Source organism: Heteronotia binoei, chromosome 3, assembly GCF_032191835.1.
Source record: "Heteronotia binoei isolate CCM8104 ecotype False Entrance Well chromosome 3, APGP_CSIRO_Hbin_v1, whole genome shotgun sequence".
Classification (NCBI taxonomy): Eukaryota; Metazoa; Chordata; class Lepidosauria; order Squamata; family Gekkonidae; genus Heteronotia; species Heteronotia binoei.
In genome coordinates, this window is record NC_083225.1 from 20,128,882 (window position 1) to 20,144,826 (window position 15,945).

The 15,945-nt window shown below is 46.8% G+C and overlaps 1 protein-coding gene across 1 annotated transcript in view; it reads left to right on the forward strand.

The window, feature by feature from the left end:
- UVSSA (UV stimulated scaffold protein A) overlaps nucleotides 1-15,945 on the forward strand; it is a 102,976-nt gene that overhangs the window by 66,927 nt on the left and 20,104 nt on the right. Inside the window, exons 9-11 of the mRNA XM_060233563.1 lie at nucleotides 4,543-4,677; nucleotides 8,035-8,218; nucleotides 14,454-14,565. Of these exons, the coding sequence (XP_060089546.1) occupies nucleotides 4,543-4,677; nucleotides 8,035-8,218; nucleotides 14,454-14,565 (431 nt within the window). The remainder of the gene's footprint in view (nucleotides 1-4,542; nucleotides 4,678-8,034; nucleotides 8,219-14,453; nucleotides 14,566-15,945) is intronic.

A 15,945-nucleotide genomic window follows, 5' to 3' on the forward strand; every position in this document is an offset into this window, starting at 1 on the left:
GAGGCTAGGCCAGGCGAAGTCCAGGGGCAGTCCAAGGTCTGTAGCTGGGGAGCAAAGAGGGTCCAATACACCAATGCCGAATCCCAGTCCAGGTATCGCAGGTCAGAGGTCCAGGAGCCATAGTCAGGGGGGGGGGGTCCAGAAGTCAAAGCCAAAGTCAGGGGGTCCAGAAGCCAAAGTCAGAAGCCGAAGTGGATGCTAGAACGTCAGGTAAGTGACTAGTTGCTTCCACAAAGCCTTCTCCCAAAGCCCACAGCTATATAGCCCTCTGCTGTCTGTTGCCCATTTGGACTAATTGCTGACTCAGAGGGCGGCCAGGATCCTGCTGAGACTCAAGCATCCTCACTCCTAGAGGGGCCAGGATCCTTTTAGAACTCAGGGCTCAGGGAGCGTCTTGCTCGTGAGCGTGCCGCCCTCCTCTGATCCCTGAGGTCCTGACGAAGGCGGTCACGCACACGAGCCACCCGAGAGGGCGAGGCAGGGGGGCTTGGATCTTCTCCAGTAGGAGGCAGGGGCACTGGTGCAGGTGGCAGGGGCACAGTTTCTTCTGCAGGCTCAGCTTCTTCTGCAGGGTCCCCAGCACCCATGACACACACTAAGAACCCATAAATCGACATAGAGTTAGTGCTGAGCTAGAGCTCAGGTTCTCTCAGTCCATTATAGGTCATTGACACTCCCAGGTTCCAGGGAAGATTGTGGCTCATTCTTGTGCTCTTTTGGGTTTCTCAGTGGATGATTAGGAGTCTCTATGTCTTCTGTGGTAATGGGGGTTCTTCTCAGGTTCAGAAAACAGCACTGGGCCATTCTGCACAGCTACTCCAAAACGTACTTGAGGGAGGAGGCAGAGAGGCATGCCAGTTCATGTTCCCAAACTCAGAGTAGCAAATGCTGGCCCTTGGGGTCCAGCTCCCTTTCTTCCCTTTGTCAGTCCAGCAAAAGTACTGGGCTGTTAAGAGCATCAGAATAGCCCTGCTGGATCAGAATAGTGGTCCATCCAGTCCAGCATCCCGTCTCACTTAACCAGTTCCTCTGGAGGGCCAGCAGCAGGGCAGAGACCAAGGCTTTCATAAGAACATAAGAAGAGCCCCTCTGGATGAGACCAGTGGTCCATGTAGTCCAGCATCCTTCCTGCCTCACTACAGTGGCCAACCAGTTCCTCGGGATCAACGACAGGGCATAGAGGCCTAGGCCTTCCCCTTATAAGTACATAAGAGGAACCCTGTTGGGTTAGACCAGCAGTCCATCTAGTCCAGCATCTTGTTTCACACAGCGACCAACCAGTTCCTCTGGAGAGCCAGGAGAATGCTTTGGCATACAGGCCAAGGCCTTCTCCTGATGCTGCCTTCTGACTCTGAGATTCATAGGATCAGTGCCTCTGAATGTGGAGGTTCCCCTCACCACAGTGAGTAGCCATTGATAGACTTATCCTCCATGAATCTATTGAATCCCCTTTTAGCGCCGTTTATTCCTGTGACCGTCACTACTTCCTCTGGTAGCAGATTCCACATTTTGATTCCTCTGTGTAAAGTAGTATATCCTTATGTCTGTCCTGAGCCTACTACCCACCAGGTTCACTGGATGCCCGAAAGCTCTTGTATTTTAGGGAGAGGGAGAAAAATTTCTCTTTGTCAGCTCTCTCCGCCCATGCTAAATTTATAAACCTCTGTCCCCCCCTCCCCTTAGTCATCTCTTTTAGAACATAAGAACATAAGAGGAGCCATGTTGGATGAGGCCAATGGCCCATCCAGTCCAACACTCTGTGTCACATAAGAACATAAGAGAAGCCATGTTGGATGAGGCCAATGGCCCATCCATTCCAACACTCTGTGTCACATAAGAACATAAGAGAAGCCATGTTGGATCAGGCCAATGGTCCATCCAGTCCAACACTCTGTGTCACATAAGAACATAAGAGGAGCCATGTTGGATCAGGCCAATGGCCCATCCAGTCCAACACTCTGTGTCACATAAGAACATAAGAGACGCCATGTTGGATCAGACCAATGGCCCATCCAGTCCAACACTCTGTGTCACACAGTGGCCAAATTTTATATATATATATATATATATATATATATATATATATATATATATATATATATATATATATATATATACATACACACACACACACACACACACACACACACACACACTGTGGCTAATAGCCACTGATGGACCTCTGCTCCATGTTTTTATCTAAACCCCTCTTGAAGGTGGCCATGCTTGTGGCCGCCACCACCTCCTGTGGCAGTGAATTCCACATGTTAATCACCCTTTGGGTGAAGAAGTACTTCCTTTTATCCGTTTTAACCTGTCTGCTCAGCAATTTCATCGAATGCCCACGAGTTCTTGTAGTGTGAGAAAGGGAGAAAAGTGCTTCTTTCTCTACTTTCTCCATCCCATGCATTATCTTGTAAACCTCTATCATGTCACCCCACAGTCGACCTTTCTCCAAGCTAAAGAGTCCCAAGCGTTTCAACCTTTCTTCATAGGGAAAGTGTTCCAGCCCTTTAATCATTCTAGCTGCCCTTTTCTGGACTTTCTCCAATGCTTTTCTAAACTTAAAAGTCCCAGCCTCCAACTCTTGGTTGCCCTCCTCTGGACTTTTTTGCGAGACGGTGACCAGAACAGTACACAGCATTCCAAATGAGGCCTCACCGTAGATCTCTACAGGGTCATTGCAGTGTTGGTTGTTTTTTTTCTCAGTCCCTTTCCTAAGAATCCCTCACACAGAAAGGCACGTGGAGGGTCTACAGAAGACAGGAGGTCAGAAGGATCTCTTCTGCTAGGCGAGCTCCGCTTGGAGATCTTAGGGTCAAACCCATTAACTTTTGAACATTAAGCATTACAAGAAAAGAAAATAATTTACTTGCGAAGGAAATGAATTACACTTCTAGCTCTGGTTTCATAATACAGTGGCATTGCTGCTATTTCAAAGATTAAACTGACCTCGTCGTAGATTAGTTCAGGATCGGGTGCTGGAAGATGCAGAACCAATGTTACGTACAGTGGTGTCTGAAGATTGTCTTTGTGGGTACTGCCTGGGAAAACATTAGCATTACTGAAGAAATAAGTGAATTGTGACATGTGACCACACTGGCTGAAGTTAACATCGTATAAATAGCTTAAGGAAAGAAGGGCAATTCAAAAGAAAATGGGGTTTCCTTATTAATTACATGACAAAACATATGTGCCCCGAAGATCATTAAGATCTGGTTTGCAGCATCTACTGACCATCCTTGGCCTGAAGGTTGTCCAACTTACCTCAGCCAGCGCCAGGGCTTTTTCGGCATTGACCTCGGCCTGGTGGAATCAGCTCCCCACAGAGATCTGGGCCCGTTCTGATGTGTTACCTTTTCATAAGACCTGTAAAACAGAACTATTCTGCCGGACCTTTGGTTGAGGCAACGGACATCCTATCCCATCAGCTGGCCTTTGCTGTGATACCACCTGATACCACCTTATTGCTAGACCTGCCATTGTGTTTTTAGACCATCAGTGCACTGAATTGTAGAATGTGACCAATTGAAACTGACATCTGGCCCATCCAGTCCAACACTCTGTGTCACATAAGAACATAAGAGAAGCCATGTTGGATCAGGCCAGTGGCCCCTCCAGTCCAACACTCCATGTCACATAAGAACATAAGGGGAGCCATGTTGGATCAGGCCAATGGCCCATCAAGTCCAACACTCTGTGTCACATAAGAACATAAGAGAAGCCATGTTGGATCAGGCCAGTGGCCCCTCCAGTCCAACACTCTGTGTCACATATGGACATAAGAGAAACCATGTTGGATCAGGCCAGTGGCCCATCCAGTCCAACACTCTGTGTCACATAAGAACATAAGAGAAGCCATGTTGGATCAGGCCAATGGCCCATCCAGTCCAACACTCTGTGTCACATAAGGACATAAGAGAAGCCATGTTGGATCAGGCCAATGGCCCATCCAGTCCAACACACACACACTGTGGCTAATAGCCACTGATGGACCTCTGCTCCATATTTTTATCTAACCCCCTCTTGAAGCTGGCTATGCTTGTAGCCACCACCACCTCCAGAAGTAAATGTGAATGCATTGGAAATGGCATAGGATCAGCAATGAGTTACTGTTAAAACAATATAGAAGCATCCACTGAGGAGCAAAGGGTACCAGAGGGAAGAGATAGAGTACTTTTGGGGGGAAAGGGAAGGTGGAAAAGGGAACAGAGGCAGAGGAGAGGACAAGCTGAAACTGGTCACATGGCTGTCAGGTAGCTCTTTTGGACACTGGTGATTGCAGAGGTGTTCTCCATGAGGCACAAAGTTCGTGCGATTGATTAAAGCAAACAGTGTTAAAAGTATATAAAACTGAGTGGGTGAATTGTTATCGTTCCTTCTGTGTATTTCAGTACTTGTGATATACAGCCAAGATGGTAGAAATTTTTAGCAGATATCAAGTGATGTGCGTGCAAAAGATATTGAAAATATATTTCTGTTCTTGATTGTGACTTTGATGCATTGCTTCCTCAGTTAGTTATCTTTGTTCTGCACATCCAGGAATTCCGAATTTGCAGCTTCGGGGGAGCACAACAGAAAACGTGAGGAGGAGCAATCCAGGGCTCCAGTCGTACCTTTTGGATTAGATCTTTTCTACTGGGGGCAAGAACAGCCAACCGCTGGCAAGATTCTTAAGTAAATAAATTCAACCTTTTCTTCTAAAATTATTCCTTTGTTTTTGCTTTCACTTGCATTCCAGTTTTCAGAAGATTGGTAGCTGGAGTGATTCATTACTTCGGCAGTGCTAAGTAAAAATGGAAAGAAAGCAAGGTGTTGTTTAGAGGGGTAGTATTTTATATACACAACGCTGAGGATCTCAGGAGTAGGGTTGTTTTTCCATAGGTTGGTAAGGGGTGTGCAAAAGGAATAATAAGTTTTTATTTATATCCCGCCCTCCCCGCCTAGGCAGGCTCAGGGCGGTTTTTCTTATTGACTTTCTGATGCAATAAATATGTGATCTCTTTCTCACAGTAGTTACAGTGTTACTGGGGATTAAAACACATTCGATGAACAAATTATGAATAAATTAAGTAGCACCAACCCTCGATACCAATCCTTATGGGTCTCCACTGCTTACTTCACTTCATTATGAGAACTGTCCATTTGTACCTGCTCTTTGTTTGTTGCCTGTCATTTAGCCATTTTTTAATCTGTAAGAGAACCTGTCCTCTTATCCCATGACTGCTAAGTTTACTCAGAAGTCTTTGGTGAGGTAATGTGTCAAAAGCCTTTTAAAAACCAAGTTTATAATGTATACCGGATCACCCTTGTCTAAATGCTGTTCACTTTCTCAAAGAACTCCAAAATGTTGCCGAGGCAGGACTTCCCTTCGCTGAAGCCATGCTGATTTTCCCTCAGAAGGCTTTGTTCCCCCATATGCCTAATAATTCCTTCTTTGATTACAGTTTCTACTAATTTTCTGGGAAAGACATTAGGCTGACTTGCCTGTAATTTCCTGATTCCTCTTCGGATCCCATTTTAAAAATTTCTGTAACATTTGCTACTCTCCAGTCTTCTAGCACAGTGGCTGAATTTAGTGCTAGATTCCATATATGGATTAGTTGGTATTACCCATTTCAGTTCCATAAGAACTCTCAGGTGTATGTCATTAAGACTAGGGATAGGCACAAACTGGGAAACTTGAGGTTCATCCCAGTTTGGGGTTTGTGGAGTTTCACAAATCTTCACAAACCTTCCCATACAATGAACTGGTTCATGGTGCAGAATTACAGGATGGGGGAGATATAATTATGCATATAATTATGTATAATTATAGGATGGGGGAGACTTGTATTGGTAGTAGTATGTGAAAAAAGGATCTAGGGATCTTAGTGTACTGTAGTCTGAACATGAGTCAGCAGTGTGATGCAGTGGCTAAAAAGGCTGTATTAACAGAAGTATAGTGTCCAGATCATGTGAAGTGATGGTATCACTTTACTCTGCTCTGGTTAGACTTCACCTAGAGTATTGTGTCCAGTTTTGGGTACCACAATTTAAGAAGGATGTAGACAATCTGGAATATGTCCAGAGGAGGGCAAAAAAGATGGTGAGGCATCTGGAGACCAAGTCCTTTGAGGAAAGGCTGAAGGAACTGGGTATGTTTAGCCTGGAGAGGAGACAACTGAGAGGTGATATCATATGATCACCATCTTCAAGTACTTGGAGGGCTGTCATCTAGAGGATGGTGCGGAGTTGTTTTCCGTGGCCCCAGAAGGTAGGACCAGAACCAGTGGGTTGAAATTATATCAAAAGAGTTTTCAGCTAAACATTAGGAAGAACTTCCTGATAGAGCAGTTCCTCAGTGGAACAGGCTTCTGCAGGAGGTGGTGGGCTCTCCTCCTTTGGAAGTTTTTAAACAGAGGCTAGATGGCTATGTGGCAGCAATGCTGATTCTGTGAATTTAGGAGGAGGTATTTGTGAGTTTCCAGCACCGTGCAGGGGGTTGGACCGGGTGACCCTGGGGGTCCCTTCCAACTCTATGGAGTACTGAAAGCTTTGGAAGCCTTTTGAGGTAATAGTTGCATTTCAGACTGTTTTGAACTCGATTTGTAGCTGAAGCTGATATCTTAAATAAGAGATTGTAAATGGGAAATGTCCTTTGAGAATATGGTATGTATGTAAAAAAATCAGAATACTTGTTCCTGTACCTTTACTGTGAAACTCTTGTTGGGCTCTAAGGTGCTGTTGGACTTGGGTCTAACTCTTCCACTGCAGACCAATCCGGCTATCCAGTGTTCCTAATTAGAGCAGCGCTATCACTCTGTGGTTGGTAGACATTTTGAATACTGGTAAACTGTATATCAGGGGCGTCGAATCCATTTGTTATGAGGGCCAAATATGACATAAATGAGACCTTATCGGGCCCAACCATGTCAGGTTGGGCTGAGCCATGTGGGTTCCTGTTTATCAATCAATCAATCAATCAATTTTATTTGTATCCCGCCCTCCCCGCCGAAGCAGCCTCAGGGCGGCTAACAACATAATCAATACAATAGTTTTACAGGTATTTGAACATAACTAACTAACACATTAATTAAAATTCTACTAAAACTCTAAAATCAAGAAAAACATTAAAATTAACATATTGGTGCTATTATATAGATTCCACTAGCAGTTTCCCTTTAGTCGGTGAAGGCCAATCGAAAAAGGGTGGTCTTGCAGGCCCTGCGGAACTGTTCGAATTCCCGCAGGGCCCGCAGATCCTCCGGAAGCTGGTTCCCTAGGCGTGGAGCCATAACCGAGGAAGCCCGATCACGGGTGCTCTGAAGCTTTACCTCTCTCGGCCCGGGGATAGTCAGCAAGTTCTTCCCAGCTGACCTCAGCGCTCTCTGGGGTTCGTATGGGGAAAGACGGTCCCGAAGGTATGACTAGGTAGCAGAGATAAAAACTTTATAAAGGACACAGGCAAACACAATTAAAGATTTTTTTCTTAAAAAAAAAACCTTAAAACATTAGCACTCGTTGCTTTTAAAGGTGCTTTCTTTGTATTTCTCCCATGGGATCCAGAGAACTGGGAAAGGAAGCTCTGGCTCTTTCCTTCCTTCCCCAGGGGACCACAAGGGGGAGGGGTCTCGGCCAATAGAAGGCTTGGCTCCGTAACTCTGCTGTGTGGTTGTGACAGCCTGGCAAAGCAAGCTCTTCCTCTCCAAGGGAGGCGCCTCAGCCAATGGAGAAAATAGAGGTTTTGTTCTGTAGCTCCTGTGCGATTGAGTAAACCTTGCAAAACAAACTGTTACGCAAAAGGAAGCAAGAGAGAGGGAGAAGGAAGCAGATGACGGCCGGTTGCTCGGGAGCCTGATAGGAGCCCTCCGGGGGCCTAATTCGGCCCCCAGACCAGATGTTTGACATCCCTGCTGTATACGATGCAGCTTTTCTCAAGAAGTGTTAAGTGTGATAGTGTATCTTTGGAATCTAGGTATGATTCACGAGACAGATATTGACCGTCAGAACTGCATGAAGTGCATTGTTGTTGAACTGTGTTTTGTTCTGCAGAGCTTCATCTCAGCATCGCTTTTGGGCACCCAGTGAGATGGAAGAAGAGGTGGAGAACAAAGATGTTGCAGGGATGCTGAAGAGCAGGTGCATCACCTTTGCTGGCACGTTTGAGCCAGTGCAGCACAAGTGCCGGGCCCCAATGCCGAAAGGGGGTCTGTGTGAAAGGCAAGACAGAGTTAAGGTAGGTGCAGCCGGATTCTCCATTGATAGGCAAGCTCTCGTTTTCACTGTTGCTGCAAGTCCTAATAGTATGATGCAGTTGCCAGAAAGTTAGACTTGGACCAGAGGGATCTGCACTCAATTTCTTATTCAGCTCTGAAAGCTTCTTAGGCAGACCTCACAGAATTATTGTGAAGATAAAATGGCGTAACCACGTGACCTCTTTCCTGAGGTTTTTGAGAGAAGCACGGTTTAGTCCAGGATCTGGGAGAAGCAGGATCCAATCTCTGCCGTGCTATGAAATCGCACCAGGTAACCTTGAGCCAGGCAGTCTCTTTTGGCTTAAACTACCTCACGGGGGTGTTGTCGAGAGGATAAAATGGAGGAGGGGAGAACAATTGGGGAGGGACGGTGGCTCAGTGGTAGAGCATCTGCTTGGTAAGCAGAAGGTCCCAGGTTCAATCCCTGGCATCTCCAACTAAAAAGGGTCCAGGCAAATAGGCGTGAAACACCTCAGCTGGAGACCCTGGAGAGCTGCAGCCAGTCTGAGTAGACAAGACTGACTTGATAGACCGAGAAGGGTCTGATTCAGTATAAGGCAGCTTCATATGTTCATATGAAGAATGGATCTCCCAAAGCCTTTAGGGGAGGGATGGTGGCTCAGTGGTAGAGCATCTGCTTGGTAAGCAGAAGGTCCCAGGTTCAATCCCTGGCATCTTCAAAAAAGGGTCCAGGCAAATAGGTGTGAAAAAACCCAGCTTGAGACCCTGGAGAGCCGCTGCCAGTCTGTGTAGACAATACTGACTTTGATGGACCAAAGGTCTGATTCAGTATAAGGCAGCTTATTATTTATTTATTTATTTATTTATTTAGTGGACTTATATCCCGCCCTTCTCACCGAAGTGTCTCAGGGCGGCTCACAGCATAGTGATTCATACAATTCGATTTAAAACATTTACAAATACAATTAAAACCATAATTAATAAAACAAAGATAAGATAAACTCAGCGGTCTATAAAAGCATTTTGTTCCATCCAGAGGTGTTCTCATTATCAGTTAGGTGTTATAGGCCTGCCGGAAGAGGGCTGTCTTACAGGCCCTGCGGAACTGCCCTAGGTCCCGCAGGGCCCGTACCTCCTCCGGCAGCTGGTTCCACCAATGGGGTGCCGCTATTGAGAAGGCCCGATCCCTGGTGGATTTTAGGCGGGCCTCCTTTGGCCCAGGGACTACCAACAGGTTTTGTGAACCCGAGCGTAGTACTCTCTGGGGAACGTGTGGGGAGAGACGGTCCCTAAGGTAGACAGGTCCTAGGCCATATAGGGCTTTAAAGGTAATGACCAACACCTTGTACTGGACTCGGAATATTACTGGCAGCCAGTGCAGATCCCGGAGCCCCGGCCGAATGTGCTCCCATCTTGGGAGCCCTAATAGCAGCCGGGCAGCAGCATTCTGCACCAACTGCAGTTTCCGGGTCCGGCACAAGGGTAGCCCCATGTAGAGGGCATTACAGTAGTCCAACCTCGAGGTGACCGTAGCATGAATCACTGTTGCTAGGTCGTCGCGTTCCAGGAAGGGGGCCAACTGCCTCGCCCGCCTAAGATGAAAAAAAGCGGACTTGGCAGTGGCTGCTATCTGAGCCTCCATATGTCCAATATTAACTGCTTTGCATCCTTGCTGAGGAGAAGAATATAAATTAATAAGGAAGAGCGGGATGCAAATGTGGTACATGGAAACTTTTAATATTCATAGCAAAGTTCAAGCCATTCAGCACATCTTAATTCAAGCGTTCAGTATAAGAGCCTCCTGGCTGGATCACTTCAGATAACCATCAGATCAAGACCTCTGTAATGCTTTCCAAGATCCTGGAGAGCTCTTCTTCTTTGTCCCCTGCCTCTGCCTGTCAGAAATCTATTTCCTCTCAATACTGCTCTTTCATCTTTTTCCATTTATTTCATATATGTATATCCCACCTGTGCACATTCAGATCTTCTAGGTGGTTGTCAAAGTAAGTTCCTCTGTCAACAGGAGTGGGCCGTGGCATGCCAGTCTTCCACACCGGAGCACAGCAAGCCCTGACCCTGTTCCTGATAGCTCTGCCAGAGGGACAGCATCCTGTCATCCAGTGTGGCAAAGGCCAAGAACAAACTGTCCCTGCAGCCTAGACGGGAGCACCACGGATAATGATGGGGCAGAGGGTCTCAAAAGTGCTTCCTACAGACAGCTGGCTTGATGACAGAATCCTTATAATCCCTAAGTATCTCTTTGTTAGACCAGTTTTCCATAAACTTGTGTAATTCTTCTGAAAAATAATCACATCCTGTCAAGAGCTGTATATGTTCCGCTTGGAAAAAATATCTTTGGATCCTTTTAATCCAGCCAATTACTTACTGCCCAGTTTCAAACTTGCAGTTTCTGCATAAGATAATTGAGAGGGCAGTGGCTGAGTAGCTTCAGGATTTGGCTCTACCCTGGCCATGGGACAGAATGGGTTATCCTGACAGACAATCTCCATTGACAGATGGATCAAAACGGGTTGGCACTGCTGTTATTGCTTGACTTCACAGCATTTGACACAGTCGATTATGATCTTTTGACTCACTGCCTCGCTGATGTGGAAATTTGTAGGGTAGCCCTTCAGTGACTCTCCTCATTTCTCCTTGATGGGGGACAGAGGGTGGTGCAATTACATGAAAACAGCAAGTACAGAAAGCAGCAACATTCATGGCAAGCCCCTTGACACACTGAAACTCAGCACTCCTTTTGTTTGCAGTGCATTGCTGCCGTCTTCTCCTGTCATATTAAGCCTTGCAGCATTTAGCGTCAGCATGAGCTTGTGGTGTGATCTGTTTTTTTGTTTTTGGTCTGGTCTGGTTATGTTACAGCATACCACTAACTAGGGGAATTGATCTGACTTCAGTTTGTCATCTCCTCCCCCCTCCCTGCAGCCTCTACCTAGGAAAAGTACAGTCTTTCTCCACAGTGGGGACCAAAACAGGAACTCTCCAGATGACAGACATCAGGGGAGAAGGGAGTGACAGGAAAGGCAGCAGCTATGTCTCTGAGGAAATGCTCCCAGCAGTGCCAAGCCTTGCTGCCTAGTCGCATTATAGCAGCAGCAACTCCTTGGCTATTTCTGTGGCCTTTGAAGGCTGTGTGTGCTGGGAGGCCATCTGTGTGGGCTGTTGATGGGGCGGCAGAGGTCTGTTGCTGGCAGCACCTTTCATGAGGCCAGTGGACAGGAAGGACACAGAGAAGAGTTGGAGATGTGACTGTCTCAGAGGCAAGACTGTTTTGATGGTTTGTTCAACATTCCCAGGTCTGCAGTAGGTGGGGGCATGGGAGTCAGCCAATGGGAGGCCAGAGATGCTGATTGTGATTGGCCAATGGTTTGTGGAGTGCATGGAATGCACCCCTAAGCCTATAGGAAAGTTCTGTTTGGCCGCCATTAGCTAAGTATAGCTATAAGAAGAAGAAGATATTGGATTTATATCCCACTCTCCACTCCGAAGAGTCTCAGAGCGGCTCACAATCTCCTTTCCCTTCCTCCCCCACAACAGACACCCTGTGAGGTGGGTGGGGCTGGAGAGAGCTCTCACAGCAGCTGCTCTTTCAAGGACAACCTCTGCCAGGGCTATGGCTGACCCACGGCCATTCCAGCAGGTGCAAGTAGAGGAGTGGGGAATCAAACCCGGTTCTCCCAGATAAGAGTGCTATGGCTGACCCAAGGCCATTCCAGCAGGTGCAAGTGGAGGAGTGGGGAATCAAACCCGGTTCTCCCAGATAAGAGTCCGCACACTTCACCACTACACCAAACTGGCTCTCTATAAGATGCTGTACATTGTCCAGAACCTGGGATAGGGCAATAAATCAAGTGCAACAACAATTTGGCTATATATTTGAAAAAGCGCTTGCTTTGGTTGGGCTTAAATGTACCACTAAGTCATTTCCTATCTGACAAAATCTTGTTGATCTCTAAGGTGCTCTTGGGCTCAAATTCTGCCGTTCTCCTAATCCCTTTCAGTGAATGATCTGCAACTCTTCTTTGAGGTCTCTGTTCAGGCGCTCCATTGGGATCCCTGTGCCTGTTTGGAATCTTCCAAAGCTAAGCTTAAACTACTTTTTGGTGGCTGGCTCCAGAGAGGTGGAGCCACGGCCATCTGATTTAGTTCTTCGGCCACTGCAACAGCAGCAGCGTTGGGAACTTCCATACTCATAAGTTCTCCTTTCTTTTCACATACTTTCTCTCCTCTTCAGTTTTAGTGCTTTCCTGTCCCGTTAGTGGATTTCACCATGGCCTTATACATGTGCACATTAGACATACATCCTCTGGGCTTTCCCAGAGGGTGCCCAGAGTTACACAAAAGAGTAGGAAAGATGCCTTCTCATATGAACATATGAAGCTGCCTTATACTGAATCAGACCCTCCTGGGTCCATCAAAGTCAGTATTATCTTCTCAGACTGGCAGCGGCGCTCCAGGGTCACAAGCTGAGGGTTTTCACACTTATTTGCCTGGACCCTTTTTTGGAGATGCCGGGGATAGAACCTGGGACCTTCTGCTTCCCAAGCAGATGCTCTACCACTGAGCCACTGTCCCTCCATCTCCTTCACCTACAGCCTGAACCCTTTTGAGTTGGAGATGCCAGGGATTGAACCTGGGACCTTCTGCTTCCCAAGCAGATGCTCTACCACTGAGCCACCGTCCCTCCCCTATCTCAGCTGGAACTGCTGAGATGCTCTTAACAGTTAGGCCGCCACGCCCTCTTTTAGGGATCTCTAAGAAAGAGGCAGGGCTCCAGAGCAAGTCTGGAAGGAAACAGAAGTACATTTAAAGTAAAGGGAGCTTGTTGTGTAAGAATAAAGATACTCGGAGTAATGTTTTAAGTATTTTCCAGCACCAGCATGTAAATGCTTGCAGTAAAGCCAAGAATCTGATTCAGCATGGGACAGATTTTGGGTATGGGGGGCACCTGGGACTTGTGCAGAACAGGGGGTTGGGGGAGGCCCAGAGTCCAAGCAGGCTGAGGGAGAGGGAGATCCTGGGGGGTGGAGGCACATGGAGACGGATCTGTGCCTGAGCAGAGGTTGGGATGGAACTGGCAGCTCTTGATACAGGAGCCAAGGAATAAGAGGAGCAGAATGTTGGGACTCTGGGCTTGGGAAAATGAGAACGAACAGCAACAGACTATACATTGCACTAGAATTTGCAAGGGTTTGAATTCCAGTCTCTCAAGTCCAGCTCTCATCTTTTAATCTGGACTACTATTTCCCAATAACCAAATCCTTTGTTTGAATCAAAAGTAGGTTTATTGTTAGAAACTCGGGAGCTTTGCCGAGGACACAAGCCTTGGGAGTAATGGGGTACAAACAGTTACGCAGTTGCTATATAGGATGTCATGAAAGGTTACACTACAGATGCATGCTTGAGTCACGGGTTCAGAGGTTACTAAGCAACTATCTATTTTATTACTAAGGAATCTTAGGCTACTGGAAACATCAAACCTTCTCACACTCCTTTGTGAAGAGATAAGGATTGTCTGTGTGAAAGGGGTGAGCGGGGGAGGCGACTTGAAGGTACCAGCGGCCAGCCTCTAGTATAAACATCCCAGGGCCAGATATTTTCTCTATGTGCCCTCTGGGCTGTAAATAATGGGGGAAAGCTGGAGAGCTGATGACCTGCTCTCTACATAGTAAAACGTGGTCCAGAAATGAGCGCGCTTGACGGTCACACAGTGTATGTGTGTATGGCCATGGACTAGTGGAAAGGGTGAATGGACTTGAGATGAATTAAAACATCTTTTGGAAGGCACCTGCAGGCCTGATTCTTTCCTTATGTTCTTTCAAGGATATAGAAACAGGTTTCTAAATGTGAGAGTGGCCGTCACGGAGAGGGACGGTGGCTCAGTGGTAGAGCATCTGCTTGGGAAGCAGAAGGTCCCAGGTTCAATCCCTGGCATCTCCAAAAAAGGGTCCAGGCAAATAGGTGTGAAAAGCCTCAGCTTGAGACCCTGGAGAGCCGCTGCCAGTCTGAGAAGACAATACTGACTTTGATGGACTGAGGGTCTGATTCAGTATAAGGCAGCTTCATATGTTCATATGTCATGACCACTGACCAGATGACGGTTTGCATATTCAGCAGTCGATAGCAGCATAACCCCAATAGACCCATTTATTGTTTCTCTTACGTTGTTAATAAAGGAAGCATAACGTCGGGAGTTCTTTCTGACAACAACTTTGAATGTATTTGCTTTATCCTAAGTGCCCTTTCCATGGAAAAATAATCCCACGAGATGAACTCGGGAACCCTGTTAATCCAGAGGACAGAGCCAGGGAAGCAAGGAAGCAGTTTGAGCAAAAGGAGAAGCATCCAGGTTTGTATGAAATAGAAATCTGTGGTGGTGTTTTGCGGGAACAAGGTAACTGCTCAGCTTTCTTATAACTGCTGTTAATTAAGTGAATGGAGTCTAGTAAGAAGGTAAACTTTGTGGGCTCTTGGCTTAGTTTCAGCAAATGATGAATGATTCCTTTCACCACGAGGCAGTTATCTCACTACACTCAGAATTCTTCTTTGGATCAGATGGTACATCCAGCCCGAAGAAGTTTCATCTTCCTCATCGCTCCTCTCCAAATTAACTGCAGCTTGCTGTCTATAAGGCAGCTTACCAGGAGGAGGGGCAGAGTCCCCTGCTTCCTTGCCCCATTTCGCTTGTCCCCCTCCCCCTGGGTTCAACCAGCTCTCTGTGGAGACTGAACAGCAGATGCACTCTGGGTAATATCCGTTCCAGAATGCTTGAGGTTACATAGCTGTACTTCTCAGAGGGCCCTGGGCACACCCACCCAGCAACCATCAGGAGGCGGAGGGAAGAAGGAAACTGCTTTCCTTCTCCTTGCTGACCTGTGGCTTGGCTCCCGCCACTGTTTCAGAGTCGTAGGTAAAGGGGTGGAGGTCTCCAGAACTTCCATTGCACTCCTGATGGTCACGGGATTCTGAGTGTTCCAACATTCAGAATTAGACTCAGGACAGATAGCCTGCGGTGTTGTCTGACTTGTTGATGAACAGCTGGCTGAAACTGGAGGGATGCCCATTGGTATTTTTGATCTGGAGTGATAAGCTCACGCATGCACCTCCTTCACTCCACTGGGTGGCTCATGTATGAATAGGCTGCTAGATGATGTCAAGCTTCATGGAAGTTCTGCTGTTGTTGACTAGTCTTGGTCCCTTCTCTTGTTTATCACCACTTCACCTTGCAAGTTTTAAGGGTTTTTTGAATGGGGGTCTTAGAGATCCCTCGTTGGTAGTAATGAGCCTGAGAATGATTAGCTGCCTCTGGTCTCCCTCCTATTGATGGGCACTCAGATGTGAGGCATTGTGGAGACTGAATTACTTGCACCCACTCCAGACATGGAGCTGGACAACCTGAAAATGCTATCAGTTGTTTAAATGGATCCCAGTGGTTTCAGCTCGATGGTTGTTCGAAGAGGTACAACTTTTTCCAGTTTTCCCATCTTGATGTACCACAGCCGAGAGCAGGACCCAGAAAATAGTTAATGCTGCTCTAACGAGCTGTTCTTCACTGCCCTGAAGAAGGCAAGGCATCCTTTGAATAAGCTTTCCGTAAACTGGGATTATTCTAACCATTGACCTGTCACAAAAATCTCATTTTTTTTGAGATGAGAAATGGCCAAATATAGTTTCAGTCTTTGTGTGGAGGTGGGGGGGGGGATGTGTGAAACAACCAGTTAGTCTGGCT